We start from the raw sequence: 15,692 nt of genomic DNA on the forward strand, positions 1-15,692 counted from the left end.
CCACTGGATAAATCAAACATCCCTGAAAGAATGGGGTTCTCCAACAGTATGTTCTTAGGCCTTAGCATAATTGTTTCCCTCAGCAATTTCATCCATTCTCCAGCTACATCTGTCCTCTGGGTGAAAAGTACATGGCACCCTGTGGGCCCTCACAGTATGGACTGAATAATCTTGACCACAGCTGGCAAAAGATTTTAAGTGCACGTTCCAGGAGGGCAGTCAGTGACTTACACACTAGGGTCTCCAATGCTTAGAGTAGAGTATTACCAGGGACTCTGTGCTCAGCTGGTTGTGCCTAAATCTAGCCTTCATCTCCCTTATGCTCTAGACCTTCTAATTGCTTGGTGGTAGAAAGTTGCACAGAGCTGTCCAACCCACACTTCAAACTCATTCTGTTCAAAACCGTTTAAAAATTACTTAGTTTCTAAGCGAACATGGTGAGCAACAGAGTGAAAGGACAAAGGTAGTGATCCATCTACCACTCCTCTTTCTTGTACCACTGTCAATGTGTGCTAAATTTATCAAATGTCTATGTCTGCAGCATTTACAGTGTCCAGCACTGTTTTTCACAGACAGTTAATGAGCAACTTTTTAACATTAAGCACTATGTTAAGATTTACCAGGTGTCATCTCAGTTAATCTTCACCAACAAGCATGAGTAAGCCAATCACCCATGTTAAAAAACCTGAAGTCATCTTCTGTGCCATCTCAAGTTAGTTATCTGCCCAGGTTTGTCTAACCTCAACCAAAATGTTCTATTAACTCCCTATATATGAGTAAAATGATCCATGTAGAATATATACACAGGGCCTAACATAGGGTGCTAAATAAACATTAACTATGATTTTTATTATATGTATCATCACCCCATTTCCCTTTCCCTTCATACATAGTTAACAAGAATTAATAATTCCCAGAAAGGTACAAAAAAATACCAACTTGGTTTATTGGATAAAAACAGTGGTAAAATGGACAGAAAGCCAAAAGTTAGAACAGGACATATTCACATCCTCCCCCTACACGAAAACCACACTTCCTACTGTCTAGAATTAAGGTGTTAGGGAGCCAAAGACCCCCAAAAACCTCACTCTTCACCTGTCTTGGAAGTAAGGCTTGCAATAAAACCCAGAGAAGGATGTTAGTGATACCCTCAGTCCTGTCTACCCCTTCATCCGTATGTCTCTGGGTTGGAGGGAAGCAGGGAAGGACTAAGGGGCCAGAAGGGTTGGGGACTGGCCACTATGGTCCAATGCCCAGAATGTACCAAATCCAGCTATACTTGTCCCTATCTCACCCCTTATAGGTACCAGGTACCAGGTATCATTAGGCTGTGGGAGAGAAAGGAAAAGGGGACAGATGGTTCTAAAACCATATGTGATCTCTGAAACCTTCTTCAGAGTTAATAAAAGCCCTGGGGGTGACCAGTCCAGACTAGGGGAGCATACCTTTTCCCTCCCACCCAACCAAGACATGAAAAAGAATTCCTTGAGACATAGCATCCCAAGCCACTCTTAAATTTCCACGTCGCTTTCCTTGTCATTGTCATGGTCTCCATCATAGAATTCATTGGGTGCCTCTGGCCTGCAAAGCAAGGGGAGACGGATCAGAGAACCCTGCTCTACAACTTCCCAGCACCCTCTCCAGAACCATTCCTCAGGGTCCCTGTTAGGGAACTATTCCTCTCCTCTTTCTGGTAGAGAATGTTTGTTATGCATTCATCCATTCACATATTCAATAAACATTTATGGCAAATACTCTGTGCGAGGCATATGTCAGAAGTTTATACAAGAAAATTAGCCAGACCAGGCTTTCGTTCATCCTGAAAAAGCTTACCTAATAAATGAGACCAAAGATAACAAGTAAATAAATATAATTTCAGATGGTGGGGAGCACTATGAAAAAAAAAGGAAAAAAAGTGACATGACTGTGAGTGATGGGAGGAAAAGGGTAAATTTCAGACAGGATTTTTAGGGAAAGTTGTTTTAAGAATGAAAGACCAGTCTGAGAAGCTGGCCAGGCAAAGCTCTCAGGATAACTGTTCCAAGACTCATAAGGCAGAAGAAAACTGGTATATTCTAATATAACAAGGAGGCCATGAAGGCTGGGAGTTGTGTGCATGGAGGAGAGTAGTTACAGTTATGATCAGGGAGATAAGTAAGGATTAGCATACAGGCCCTTTTAAAGCCAAAAGCAGAGGACTGACCTGTTAAAACCTACACTGAGGGAAGGGATGTGGAAGCAACACAGGACCCAGTAAGTACTCAATACTGATTTCTTTCTTTTTGAAAAACTACTCTCCAAGAAAAAAACTGAGTCATCAAAGAGTAGCTGAGGGACTAAGCCAGATAAGGCCCTATCTACTTGAACCATAGGTCGTCATCTCTGCAGGCACAAGAGTTAAAGATGTGGGGTCAGACACTCAGGTTTGTATCTTAACTAGCTTTATGACCCCAGGAAAGTTATTTAACCTCTTTGAGGCTTAGACTCCTCCTCAGGTAATCTGAGGATAAGGGCCACTCTTAGCATTGTCTGATGGCATAAGAATGATGACATGATATGTATGTTGTACTATAAAGCACTTGAGTCTGATGCTTGGCAAATCCACAGAAGTGGCAACTCTTATTATTACTACTCTCTAAGTCATATGCTAGTTGGAGCTGTAAGAATCAAAGAAGAACCTGGGGCTGGGGATATAGCTCAGTTGGTAGAGTGCTTGCCTTACATGCATAAGGCCCTGGGTTCAATCCCCAGCACCACCAAAAAAAAAAAAAAGAAAAAAAGAAAGAAAGAAAGAAAGAAAGAAGAAAAGGGAACTCAGTGGGTGATCTGACAGGGAGATAGGGCTTAGGAACAGGAAGAAAGGTCCAAGGCTTCTGCTGGCTGTTGAAATGGTGTGGTATAATGTGCAGACTAGGCCTAGATGTCGGTCTAAAACTATTGATGAAAAAGCCAAACTTTGACAAAAGGAAGAACTTAAAAAATAAGTTTTGCCAAACCAAATCAGACAATGAAAATCAATTTCCAGAAGTCAAGTTTTAGAAACCTAGAAAAACTGAGAAGGAGATGATTCAAACATGAGGCCAGATGTTTAGATATTTCCCAAACAAGGCCAGGGGATAAGAGGGTTTTTATGGAGGAGGGAAGATGGAGAGGTCCTAAGAGGCAGAGGAGTAAAGTCCAAGTCCAGAAGACAGAGACACAGGCCTGAACTCTGCATATGAGTTGTTAACATGAGAAGCAGATTCTAGAAGGGTCTGAGAAGCCCATCAGACTGCAGCAGAGCCAGCTTCAACTTCTAATGCTGCACAGGAGCAAGACTGGGTGTCCTGCAAGTGTTGTTATCCTTAGTCTTGTAAGGAAATCTTTTCTCCACTAAGTGTATCTGTTTTTGCACTTTGGGGTTCTATTGTTTTTTCCCTTCATTTTTCATAAAAGTTTGTTTTGATTTTTTTAAAAATTTTATCCTCATTCCCACCCCCCATTCATTCTATCTATAAATATTTCAATATGTATCTCAGGAAGACAAAAGTTTTTTTTTTGAAAAAACATAACCACTATTCTCAAACCTGAAAAAATGAACAGAGCAAAGAAATCAAAGAACCTTAAAAGAGTAATATACAGGCAGTGACCTGTCCAGCCAGCCCAGAAGGAAAAAGTAAAATGCTGGCAAGAAGCTGGCAATTGCTACAGACTTTTTGGAAGGCAATGTGGCAGCAAATACAATTTTTCTGCATTCAGTCTTTGAACTAATGGCAACAATTCCAAGAATCTAACTCATTTAAGCAAGCATGCAAATATGTATACATAAGGGGATGACTCATTGCCACCTTCTTTATTATTGTAGTAGCAAAAAAAAAAAAAAAGGGGGAGGGCGGGATAATGTAAGTTAATGTAAATGTCCACCAGTGGTAGTTGGTTAAATTATGCTATATCCACACAATGGAATATTATGCAGCTGATAAAATACAGAAACAGATTCATATACACTGACATACAAAGATACATCTTATTTTAAAAAAAGACAGCTATAAGTTGAAGAGCAACATGTACAGAATACTTCCATTTGGACTAACAAAAATCAAAACCTCCACAAACAGCAAATTGTGAATGGATATATATTTATAGTATATGTGCATATAGATGTATACTTGTAATCTACAGAAAAAAGTCTATCTGAAAAGATATAAATCAAATTATTAATGGTAGTTACTTCTGTGGAATGGGTCTGTGATTGTGTGGATATAACCTTAACGTACTTTGATGCCGTTTATAATTTTTACAATAAATATATGTTACTTGGTCATAAAAAATAAAAAATCGTACTGGCATAAAGGCAGTAAACCAGGGACAAGAAAGCTAGTGTCTTCCAATTTGCTTTTCTCCTGTAAGCCTCCCCAGCAAGCCTGCTGGGTTGTCCCTCTCAAGTCCCTCCCCAGACCTGCTGTAGTTCTCCTCAGGGCCCCTCTCCTCTGCATCGGCCTCATCAGTCCTGTCATATGTCAGGAGATCGGCAGGCACATCGTGAATCTGGACACTAGGTGCATGGTTCAGCATCTTCAGGTTTTCAAAGATTGTCTGGCGGATCTGGTCCAGATACTGGTTGAAGAGGAGGAATACAAAGTGAATGTCAGTTCCTAGTGACTCCCAGGGCATCCACCCTTCTAGCTGCCTTCTGCTCCTAATGTCCTGGTTTTCATCTCAGTCGTATTTATATTTCAGGTCTCACAACTGATACCCGTCTCTTCCCACCAACCCTGACTGCCTCTCCTTTATCCTCTTAGCTGGCAGCAGGGACAGTGACAGCTTAGAACTTCCCTCTCTTTGATTTCTCCCACTTCCCACATCCTAGACCTCTCCTGAGCTCCCCCATCCTTATGCATGGCTTCTCTGAGCTGCTGACCTGGCGTGAGTTCTGATTCTCAATGCGAGTGCTGACGTCTGGATGGAGTGTGAAGTCAGGGGCAAAGTACTCGAAGTATTCTTGGGGAGGAGAGGAGATGAAGAGAGGGGATTAGCCAGAAAACATGATTCAGACCAAGATATGCAGGTCCCAAGACTGTCCAGTCCTCCCTTCCCATCCAGACCCCCTACAAAAGAGCTGCCCAGTCTTTTCCCTGTTCTCAGCCCAGAGGTTTCATCTGCAGAGCTCTGACAGTGTGAAATTTTTTGTCTGCCTTCAAACCAGGTCATTCTGGGGTCCGGTGAGAATGACCTTCCTGTTATGGGTGTGTTGTGGGTGGTCCTTACCACTATAGGGAAGCTCCTCACTAATGGCCTCTTCTACCAGCAGTGATGTCTCATATGTCCTGAAACCAACCAGCAGAGTGGAGTCAGCTGACTAAGTAGGCTGAAGTGCCCGCCTGGCCATATCTCAGGGAGCCCCTAGCTCACCCCACAATGCAGGAAGAAGTCAGGGAGGGTACTCACCAGCAGCGGGCAACATTTCGGACAGTATAGCCACCACCACCCAGCACCAGTAGAGGGATATTAAAGCTCTTGACATATTCAACGCATTCCCTGTTAAAAGGAACCAGAAGAATGGGTGGAACCAAGGTCTACACCTCTAGATATTGCTTGGAAAGGGCATAAGAGAATTATAAATATTCTACATTTTGGTTTGGGTAGTGGAATTCACTGAGTTGTACCCTTTTAATTTGTGTAGTACATTTTGTGTCTCAATAAAAAGTGTAAAATAAAGTACACCCTCAAAAATAAATAAATAAAATACACCCTCACTTCTGTGCTGCTCAACACACTCCTTGGCATCCTACCTGTTAATCAACTATTCTCATCATGTACTAGCCAGCATGTCAGTTTCTGCCTTCAGAATATAACTCAAATCCTCTACACCTCTCTATCACCAACTCCTCCACCTCAGTCGGGGCACCAAACCTCCTGCCTAGATAATGCCAGTAGCTTCCTAACTGGTCTTCCCCTACCAATTCTGTCCCTTCACTTTCACCCCAAAACTTAACACAGTCACTTTAAAATACACTAGATCATGTAACTTCCCTGCTTAAATATCCTTCAACAGTTGCCCACCATCACTGGACTACAATTCATACTCCTTACCAGAGTCTAGAGGCCCTGCACAATCTTACCCTGGCCAATTTCTAGGACCTAAACTCAGTCTACCTCCAGCTTGCTCCCTGTGTTCTGGTCTTACTGGTTTTATTTCATCTCCTTCACTACATCAGTTCTTCCCAGCCTTTTGTAGGTTCATCTCACTGCCTAAGACAGGCTTTCCTCTGCTTCTCTTATGGCTCACTTCTTAGCCTCCAGCTCTCAGCTCCCATATTACCTCCTCAGAAAACCCTTTCCAAATCATGCCAAAGTAGATTCCCTACTATTATGCTGTGTCCCAGCTTTCTCTTTTCTCCTTTATAGGACTTATAACAATCTGCTTATTTCTCTCGCTTATTTTTTGTTTGCTTCCTACTCTAAACTGTAAACTCCACAGGCATTTCTTCATTACTTCCCCATCAACTAATACAATGCCTGGAACACCATCAGTGCTTAATAAAAACCAACTGTGAGTGAATGACCAGCTAGAAAATCCTTTTTAAGGTGACATTTCTAGTTCAAGGTCAACTTGGAGCTTATTTTTGATTCCCAAGAAGAAAGGAGACCCATCTCTAACTACTCCCACTTCATTTACTAAGGCCCAAATCCACCTGTGAAACCTGGGGGAGAAGGGCAAGTCTCACCCATGCCCTCGGATGCTGAGATTGAAGCAGCCCAATCGATCACAGCCCAGAGAGTCAGCTCCACACTGCAAAAAGCAAAATGCCAGGCAGCTGCAGTGACACAACTGATCAGAACATCATAGATGTCTTCCACGTCCCTTCCCTGACCAACCTAGGGAACTTCCTCTCCCCCCGCTCTTCTCCCAAGGCCAGGTGACCCTCCTGGAAGGCACTGACAATATTACCTGGAGCACAATGCAGGTGGGCTGGTAGAAGTCCACCACCTGGTTGATGACCGGCTGGAAAAGGTGCTTGTAACCTGGGAGAGGGCCAAAGATGGGCACCTGGCACCCCAAGGGGATGGGGAGACAGGGAACAAAAGGAAAAAGGGGGTTGAGAGAGCATGTAGCCCAGGAAAGGGGCAACCCAAAGAACCAAACCACTGGTTCTAAACTCAGGTGGGAGTACCAGACTGCTATGAGTGACTGACAAAAGCTGATGACCCCTGTCATTAAATGTGCACCCGTATGATATGTTGCATACACTTTCCAGGGGTTCATGGCTCCTCTGAAGGCCATTCATCCTTAAGGACACCGACCCAATATTAGATAACACCAGGCAGAAGAGGTTAATTAATAGAAAGAAGGGGCAAGGGCAGAGGGAGAAGACACTAGTACTTACTCTGGTCATCAATGCCATCCCGCAAGGGCACATTGAGACAGTAGTAGCGGCCACTTTCTGCTCCAACTTCATACATGTCACCTATAAGGAAGTAGGTGGTGGGAGCCATGCATGGGAAGCACCCACAACTCAGCTGCTCTATCAATGGACCTTCACCACAGACTCCCTAGATTCACTAAGTTTCTTGCAGCTTGCATTTATTCAATGATTTTTTTTTTTTAAACCAACTACCATGCCAAGTTGTATACTAGGCACAGGAGATACAGTAATGAATAGAACTAATAAAACTAATGAAATCCTACCAAGCTTATACTTTTCCTCACTAAGAGAAAGGAAGACAGTAAACAAATATAAACAAACAAACAAAAAACATTAAATATAAATAGCAGTGAGTGCTCTAAGAGAAACAGATAGGGTGAGATGATGGAATAATGGGGAACGAGGTGATTACTGTAAATGGAATGGTCAGAAAGGCTTCCAGGAAGGGACATCTGAGTTGAGATGGAAAGGCTAAGGAGTCAGTCATGATAAAGAACTGAGAGGTGAAAGGGACAGTAACTCATATTCTCATACCTGTACCAGGGAAGAAATAATTTCCATATTTGTGGAAAGACACTGTCATGACCCTGTCAGTGAGGTAGAAGGCTTCCTGAACCCCATCTCCATGGTGGATGTCAATATCAATATAGAGCACACGAGGGTGGTACCTGGGGTAAGGGTAAAGCCAGGGTCTGAGGTAGAGGTGAGCAACCAATCCATCCCTCCCAAACACAGGGTCTGGAATTATTTAGTCTGCCAAGTCACCTGAAACCTAACACCACCAGTTTTCTAAGGGTAACCCTGGGGATCCAGCCTGGAGGCTGAAGGCAGGGACAGGAGAGGGATGTGCAGTAAAGGCTGAAATATGAGCAGGCAGCAGGCAATCTGCAGCAGAACAGAGGAAGATGCAGCCTAAGAAAAGCATCAAGAACTTGGGAGAAGCTAGTGGTGGAGGAGAGAGGTCAGGGCCAGGGTCAGGATCAGGGCAGAGTCTGAGGGACCACCTCACTGAGATCCTCTTAAGTGCCCCCATCTCCTCGGGGGCTACTTACTTGAGCAGCTCCAGGATGCCGATTACAATGTCATTGACATAGCAAAAGCCAGAGGCCTGTAGCAAGACAGTGATCTTTTAAATAAAGGAACAATTCCTCCACTCACTGCCCCCCACTGTCATCCTGACTACCTTCCCTAGGGTAGCCACTATCTTCCCCATCACCTCCTCACTCACCTCAAACTTCTTAGCATGGTGCAGACCACCAGCCCAGTTAATGGCAATATCACAGATCTGAAAGACAGACACCCAACTCTCAGTCCTCCTCCTGCCCACCCCTGAAGCTGAGCCCAGGGTCAGGATAAAGCTCTGAGTCTAGGGGACCCACAGAAAAGGAACAGGACCTGGGGATATATCACCTTGTTGTTCAGCTGGGTTGCTCCTTGGAGAGATGCACCTGTGTAACGGGAGCAGAACTCAAAGAGCCCGGGAAACACTGGGCTGCAGGGAAAAGGAGTGGGTTAGAACCCTTGTACCTCTGTCCTGCCCCCTGCTACACATCCCTCCCCAGCCCAAACTCCTGCAATCTCCATTTTCTGATAGCCCTCTCTCCCTCCTAAACACCTGATCTACCTGCAAATGTATTCAATAAATGTTTTGGGCCATACTATATGCCACGCCCTGTTTAAAGCACAAGATGGGAAAGAAAGAAATTTTTAAATGTCAGGGAGTTTGTATGCCAGTTGGGAAAGAAACAGCTTCTAGGTTTTTTTGGTTTTTGGTGCCAGGAATTGAACCCAGGGTTGCTTAGCCACTGAACCACATCCCCAGCCCTTTTTTATTTTTTATTTTGAGATAGTTTCTCACTAATTGTAGAGGCTGACTTCAAACTTTCAATCCTCCTGCCTCAGCCTCTCTGGTAGCTGGGATTATAGGTGTGTATCATATGCCCAGCTCAGCTTCTAGGTTTCTGAATATACAGGAAAAAGGAAATAAGTTGAGAAAAAACATGAGTTCTATTTTTCCTTAAGAGTCTTCTACATGTACTACATTCTAACATAATGTTAAATAGTAGTCTTAATAGTCACACACTTTAAAGAAAGAATAGAATTTCTATATATGCAAACACTAATAACAAGATAACCCATGGAAAGTTTTTAGTATATCATATGGCACTATGAGCTACATTAGCTATGATGATTGCCATCTTCATTCTTTTTAAAAAGAAAAGATTTGAAACAAAACACAAACTCAATGACTTCATTTACATAACATTCTGGAAAAGGCAAAATAAGATAGACATCAGACCAGTAGTTGCCTGGAGCTGACGTGGAAAAGAGGGATTGAAGATAAAAAGGCACACCCTCATAAGGGACCTATGTGTGGTAAGCAAAATATTCTGAACCTTGAGACATTCTATCAAAACTCTCCAAAAATGTGACATACAAAAAAGGTAACTTTACTGTATATAAATTATACCTTCATGAACCACCACTTTAAAAAAAAAAATGTCTTTAAAAAATCCCTAGTTTAGGTCTGGGGATATAGCTCAGTTGGTAGAGTGCTTGCCTCGCACGCATGCATGCACAAGTCCCTGGGTTCAATCCCCAGCACCACACACACACACACACAGAAAAATAAACCCTAGTTTGTGGAATCACAGTCCTTTGTACAGGAGTCCTCTGTTTCTCCTTTGCTAGCAAGGCAATAAAACTTCTTCTCCCTTTTCTCAAAATAAAAAAAGATAAAAAAATTCCTAGTTTGGATTTTTTTAAGGTCAATGGTAGAGACTACACCTAGCATATATAAGGCCCTGGGTTTCATGCTTGATCCAACACCAATAAACAAACAAACAAACAAACAAAACAAACAAATAATCCCTAGTTTTGGGAATCCAAGAAAATAGTACAACTGCCACATTTAATCATGTGAAAAATAGAATTATAGGGAGTTTTATAGTTTCTCAGGGTTTGGAAATAATTAGTGTTTGATACCTAAAAAACTAGCGAATAAAAATGTAATGAAATTATTAGCTCCAGGAAAGAGAAAAGTTGTACAAGAAAATAAATTAACAATTTGGTTCCAAAGCAAATGAATTTTAGTTATGATAATGTAAACAGAATAGTGATTGATTTAAAATTGTGATATAACTACATTATGAATCTAGGAGAAGTCAGCATGATGGCATGAGAAGACTAAATGCAGCTAAGGAGATGAGCAGACACTTCACAGAAGATCTACAAGCAATCAACAGATATATGAAAAAATGGTCAACATCTCTAGTAATAAGAGAAAAGCAAAATCAAAACTACCCTAAGATTTCATCTCACCCCACTTAGAATGTCTATTATCAAGAATACAAGCAATAGTAGGTATTGGTGAGGTTGTGGGGAAAAAGGTACACCCATACATTGCTGGTGGGGTTGCAAATTAGTGCAGCCACTCTGAAAAGCGGTGGTGGAGATTCCATATAAAACTTGGAATGGAACTACCATTTGACCCAGCTATCCCACTCCTTGGCCTATACCCAAAGGACTTAAAATCAGCATACTGTAGTGATGCAGCCACATCAATGTTCACAGTTGCTCAATTCACAATAGCTAGATTGTGAAACCAACCTAGATGCCCCTCAATTGATGAATGGATAAAGAAACTGTGGTATATATACACAATGGAATAATACTCAGCCATAAAGAAGAATAAAATTATGGCATTTGCAGGTAAATGGATGCAGTTGGAGAATATCATGCTAAGTGAGATAAACCAATCCCAAAAACCTAAAGGCCGAATGATCTCTCTGATAAGTGGATAATGATACATAATGGGGGGGTGGCAAGAATGGAGGAAGGATGGATTGTATAGAGGAAAAAGACGGGTAGGGAGGGTGGAGGGAAGTAAAAATAACAGAATGAGACAAACATCATTACCTTATGTACATGTATGATTACGCAAATGGTGTGACTGTACCAGAGAAACTACAGTTGTACCCAATTTGTGTACAATGAATCAAAATTTAAAAAAAAGACTAAATGCTCACATTCATACCAACAGCTTATAGATGATATCTAAAAATGATAAAGAAATATTGGCAAGAAACCATATAGGATAGTATGATTATAAGCCCAGATTTAGGAGTCAGACAACTAGTGATGTTGGCCAAATTGTTTAGCCTTTCTGTGTATTAGTGTCCTTATCCATAAAAAGGAGATAATAATAAACCCTGCTTCATACAGTTGTTGAGACTAAATGAGGAAATTGTACAGCATATGACAATTAAGCAGGCAGGTGTTCAGGATACAGCTTTGTAGGCTGGTATGGTCAAGAAAGGCTTCATGGAGTCGTTGAGAAGGCTGAGAAGGCCTTGAAGGAACTGAATGGAGAGCCAAAGACATTCCAGGAAAGGATCCCAAGCAGTTGAAGTGTGGGAACGAGTTTGGGAAAGTGCTCAATGCCAGCAGAAGGAACTGGCCTCTATCCAGCAGCCTGGGCTACATCTATTAAGAGAATCTTTCATAGAAATAGATTAGTGGTTCAAAAACCTGGACTCTGTGGGCTGTGGGTGCAGCACCATAAAACAAAAACAAAAACAAACCTGGGCTCTAGATCTGAATCCTGCCACCTCCACTGACCAATTTCCCCAAATCTCCATTTACCTGTGTATAACATGAGGAAAAATACTAGTACATACAGGTTGGTATGAGAATTAAGTGGATACACTAGGAACCCTTGGGTAATACTAGCAGAATAGATAATAAATGGTGGACATTGTAGGAAGCTCACAGGATCAACAATCCTGTGATAAATAAAACCTATTTATCAAGAAATAAATTCAAGGGGCTGGGGAGATAGCTCAGTTGTAGAGTGCTTGCCTTGTAAGCACGTTCGATCCCCAGCACCCAAAAAAAAAAAAAAAGAAAGAAATTCAAGAGGGAGAAGGAAAAGCCACAGGCTAAGTCTCAAGACACCAAACACAATGCATGGCCCTTGTTTAGATCCTGATATTAATAAACTGTAGAAAAATATACATGAGACAAGAGAGGATATTTGAATACTGATTGCAAATTTGATTATATTGAGGAATTACAATTAGTCTTCAGGTATGACTTAGATTTTTTTTTTTAAAGTTTCATTTAGAGATAAATAATCTAACACAAGGGAGTACAGATGAAATAAGACAGGCCACTTGCTTATAAGAGTTGAAGTCGGATATGCTGGGTGTGGTAGCCTACGTCTCGTAATCCCTGGTTTGGGAGGCTGGGGCAGGAGGATCAAGAGTTCAAAGCCAGCTTCAGCAATGGCGAGGCGCTAAGCAACTCAGTGAGACCCTGTCTCTAAATAAAAAATCGAAAGGGCTGGGGATGTGTGCCCTGGGTTCAATCCCCAGTTAAAAAAAATAGTTGAAGCTGGGTATGGGTACATGTTCTACTCTACTTTCAGAAATGTTTGAAATTTTTCCTAACAGAGTTTAAGTAGAATTGAGTACATGGTAGCTGTTATGGTTATTATTTTTTATGGTTGTACACTAGAGCATGAGCAAGGATCATGGCTTATCTTTGTTGTTCACCCCCTTCCTCACAGCACCTAACCTTGAGTCATCCACATACAATACAAGCTTAATGTAAACCTGGTCATGTCAAATTGCTCCCTTGCCTTTTAAGACATTTTAATGACTTTCCTCAATTGTAAGAGCAAACCTCAATTCATAACAGGGCTGTTCAAAAGGTCCCACCTATATCTTTAGCTTCTCATCAGATCACATTCCTCTTCATAATCTGTAGTGGACTTTTTCTTCTTTCTTTTCTTTTATTTTTTTAGTACTGGGGTTTGAATCCAGTGGCACTTTACTACTGAGCCACATCCCCATCCCTTTTTATTTTGAGACAGGGTCTCACTAAATTGCTTAGTGCCTCCCTAAGTTGCTGAGGCTGGCCTCGAACTTGGGATCCTCCTGCCTCAGCCTCCCAAGTCAAAGTATTACAGGTGTGAGCCACCATGCCCAGTTGCACTTGGGCTTTGTCTGTTCCTCAAGTGAGTCATACTCTAGTCTACTACAGACCCTTAGAACATGTCTCTACAGCCCAAAACATCCCTTCCCTCAGTCTCCAAATACCTTTCCCCTAATTCCTCTCTTTTTTCAGATCACAGCTCAATCTTTATTTCCTCTAGGAAGCCTCCACCAAAGAGCCACGCTGAAGCTAAATAATTCTGCTAGTATATACTCTCATAGTCTGTCATGTACTTTTCCTTCACAGAACTTAGCACAGGTGAATATTAAAATTAAAATTAAATTTCTACAATTAAAATGTTGTTGTTATTGTCCATCATTGCATTCCTCACACTTAGTACAGGGCCTGGAGTAAATCACCAACAAATATTTACTGAATAAACAAATGAGTGAATGATCATTCACTGACAAGTAGCACCCCCCCGCATCTTCCCACTGCTGTCATAAGACCTCGTTGAAGGGCCTCACAGCCAAGTGCTTGATATCCAAAAATCCCAGTCCTTCCCTCCCTCACCAGTCATCGCCCACGTTGAAGGCATTAAGGCTCTTGGTGAAGCCCTGCATATTGGTGGGGCTGACTCTCTGCAGGAAATCGATGTAGTCCTCAGAGTGGAAGCGGCACATGTCATGCTGGGAGGCCTGGTATGGCTTGAAGACCTTGGGATGGAGAAACAAGATGAACCTAGGCAAGATCAGCCGCACTGATGAGGCTGTGACCACCCACACTGAATTCACCCCTAGAGATTGTGTAAAACCACGTACTACAATCCCAATCCTGTTATTCTATGAGACAAAGGTCAGTGAAGAAGAGAAGCTCCTGTTAGTGGTCTTGATCAAGACCCATGTAAACCACTTCTCCTTTCCACCTCCAGCCCAGCCTCTCCTACCTTCTTAACCTTGAGCCCTGATTCACCTGCCCTGATCCCTGAATCTCCTATTCCTGGTTCTCTCCATACTCATCTCCCTTGGACTCTGATTCTGCCCTCTCTCCTCTGGGTTCTTCACTCTGAAATCAAATATATGGGATATATGACAAGCTTCTAGTTAAAATCCAAGGTGCTAAATCAAAGATTTATCACCCTTGGGAGTCAGGGGAGATTTCATGTACCTCTTTGAAATTTGGGCAAGAGGAAAGAGCTTTTTTTCTCCTAGAAAAAGCATGCAGGGACACAGAGGCACATAATCTCAAGGGATTCAGAGATCACTGCACTAACAATACCTGAATCTTTTCTATGAACAATCCACTTGTCTGAGTCTCAGAAAAAGCAGTGATAACTCATACTGTTGACTCAGTCCCCTCAAAGAACATAATAAGGATTAGGGTTGTTATTATCCCATTTCACAGCTATAAATTTCACGCTGGAGATGGACAGCATGTGTATATATGGGAGACAGAGGATTGGGTAGTGATTAAGCCTAACTACATAGAGTATTCTAGGTTGAAAAAGGTATAGGTAGGGCTTCTGTTATTTACACACAGGACTGCAGAGCTGCCTGTAGTTCTAGTTCCTTGCTGGTAGTGAGAGGTGGGAGAAGAGATAGTGATCCAGACATGCCTATTCCTGAGGCTACAGCACTGACCACACCCTAAAATGCAGGAAGGTGGTAGCGTAGCTCACTGGTAGAAAGCTTGCTTAGTAGGCCTACGGCCCTGAGTTTGATCCCCCAAGACTGCAAAATAAACAAATACATACTACATAAAATAAAATAATGCAGAGAGGAATACATCTGTTTTCCAGAGGGCCTCACACACCCTAACCCTAGGTCAAGGGTTGGTGTGCCTAATGTCGAAGGGTTGCTGGCCTAAGGTAAAAATGTAAACTGTAACTCCCATTAAGTCAGAGAACGCCCATCCCCAAAACTCTACAAACGGAGTGTTCCTGGCAGCTTCTAACTGCCCCCTACCCTAGGGACGGGTGCACCTGGTGCATACAGTCCAACCTACTTATCCCTACGCCTACAGCTTGCTCCCAACCCCCCGGCCGACTCACGATCATCTTCTTATAGAGACCATAGTGCAGTACGAGGCTATGAGTCAATGCCAGGCGATGGGGCTTCATAGGGTGCCCAGCTCCTGGGGGTGGGGAGAAGAGAGTGGGTCAGTTCCCTTGGAGCTGCAGCTCTTGCCTCGAAACCTCTGCATCCAAACCCCTGGCGCAGAACCCTGTTCCCTCACCGTAGTGGAAGTTGCCCACGTCCGGGTCGTAGAAATAAGCCACGGTCTTGGCCATAACGCCGGCGGGACCAGGCCCCGCGCCTCCGCCGCCCGCCAGACGCCAGCCCCGCCCCC

At 42.7% G+C, this 15,692-nt stretch overlaps 1 protein-coding gene and 1 non-coding gene across 2 annotated transcripts; one reads left to right on the top strand and one right to left on the bottom strand.

Moving 5' to 3' along the window:
• Positions 1-922: 922 nt before the first annotated feature.
• Hdac3 (histone deacetylase 3) lies at positions 923-15,692 on the bottom strand. Its single transcript, XM_047555523.1, has 15 exons — positions 15,579-15,692; positions 15,394-15,476; positions 13,917-14,059; positions 8,817-8,898; positions 8,635-8,691; positions 8,459-8,514; positions 7,941-8,074; positions 7,368-7,448; positions 6,932-7,005; positions 6,708-6,772; positions 5,428-5,517; positions 5,248-5,306; positions 4,901-4,980; positions 4,439-4,596; positions 923-1,581 (listed from the first exon to the last, which is right to left on the bottom strand). Exons 1-15 carry the CDS (start codon positions 15,631-15,633, stop codon positions 1,512-1,514), a joined length of 1,287 nt encoding a protein of 428 aa, XP_047411479.1. The 5' UTR covers positions 15,634-15,692; the 3' UTR covers positions 923-1,511.
• Trnav-uac (transfer RNA valine (anticodon UAC)) lies at positions 2,687-2,759 on the top strand. Its single transcript has one exon. It is a non-coding gene; the product is annotated as a tRNA-Val (tRNA).

This window comes from Sciurus carolinensis, chromosome 6, assembly GCF_902686445.1.
Source record: "Sciurus carolinensis chromosome 6, mSciCar1.2, whole genome shotgun sequence".
Lineage (NCBI taxonomy): Eukaryota > Metazoa > Chordata > Mammalia > Rodentia > Sciuridae > Sciurus > Sciurus carolinensis.

Excerpts from the sequence above, each read along its gene's own strand:
- Hdac3 (XM_047555523.1), bottom strand. The coding sequence starts at position 15,633 with ATGGCCAAGACCGTGGCTTATTTCTACGACCCGGACGTGGGCAACTTC. Across the intron at positions 14,060-15,393 it reads GTCTCTATAAGAAGATGATC|GTCTTCAAGCCATACCAGGC; the intron begins GTGAGTCGGCCG and ends CTCCATCCCAAG. Across the intron at positions 7,006-7,367 it reads GGATGGCATTGATGACCAGA|GTTACAAGCACCTTTTCCAG; the intron begins GTAAGTACTAGT and ends GCCCTCTCCCAG.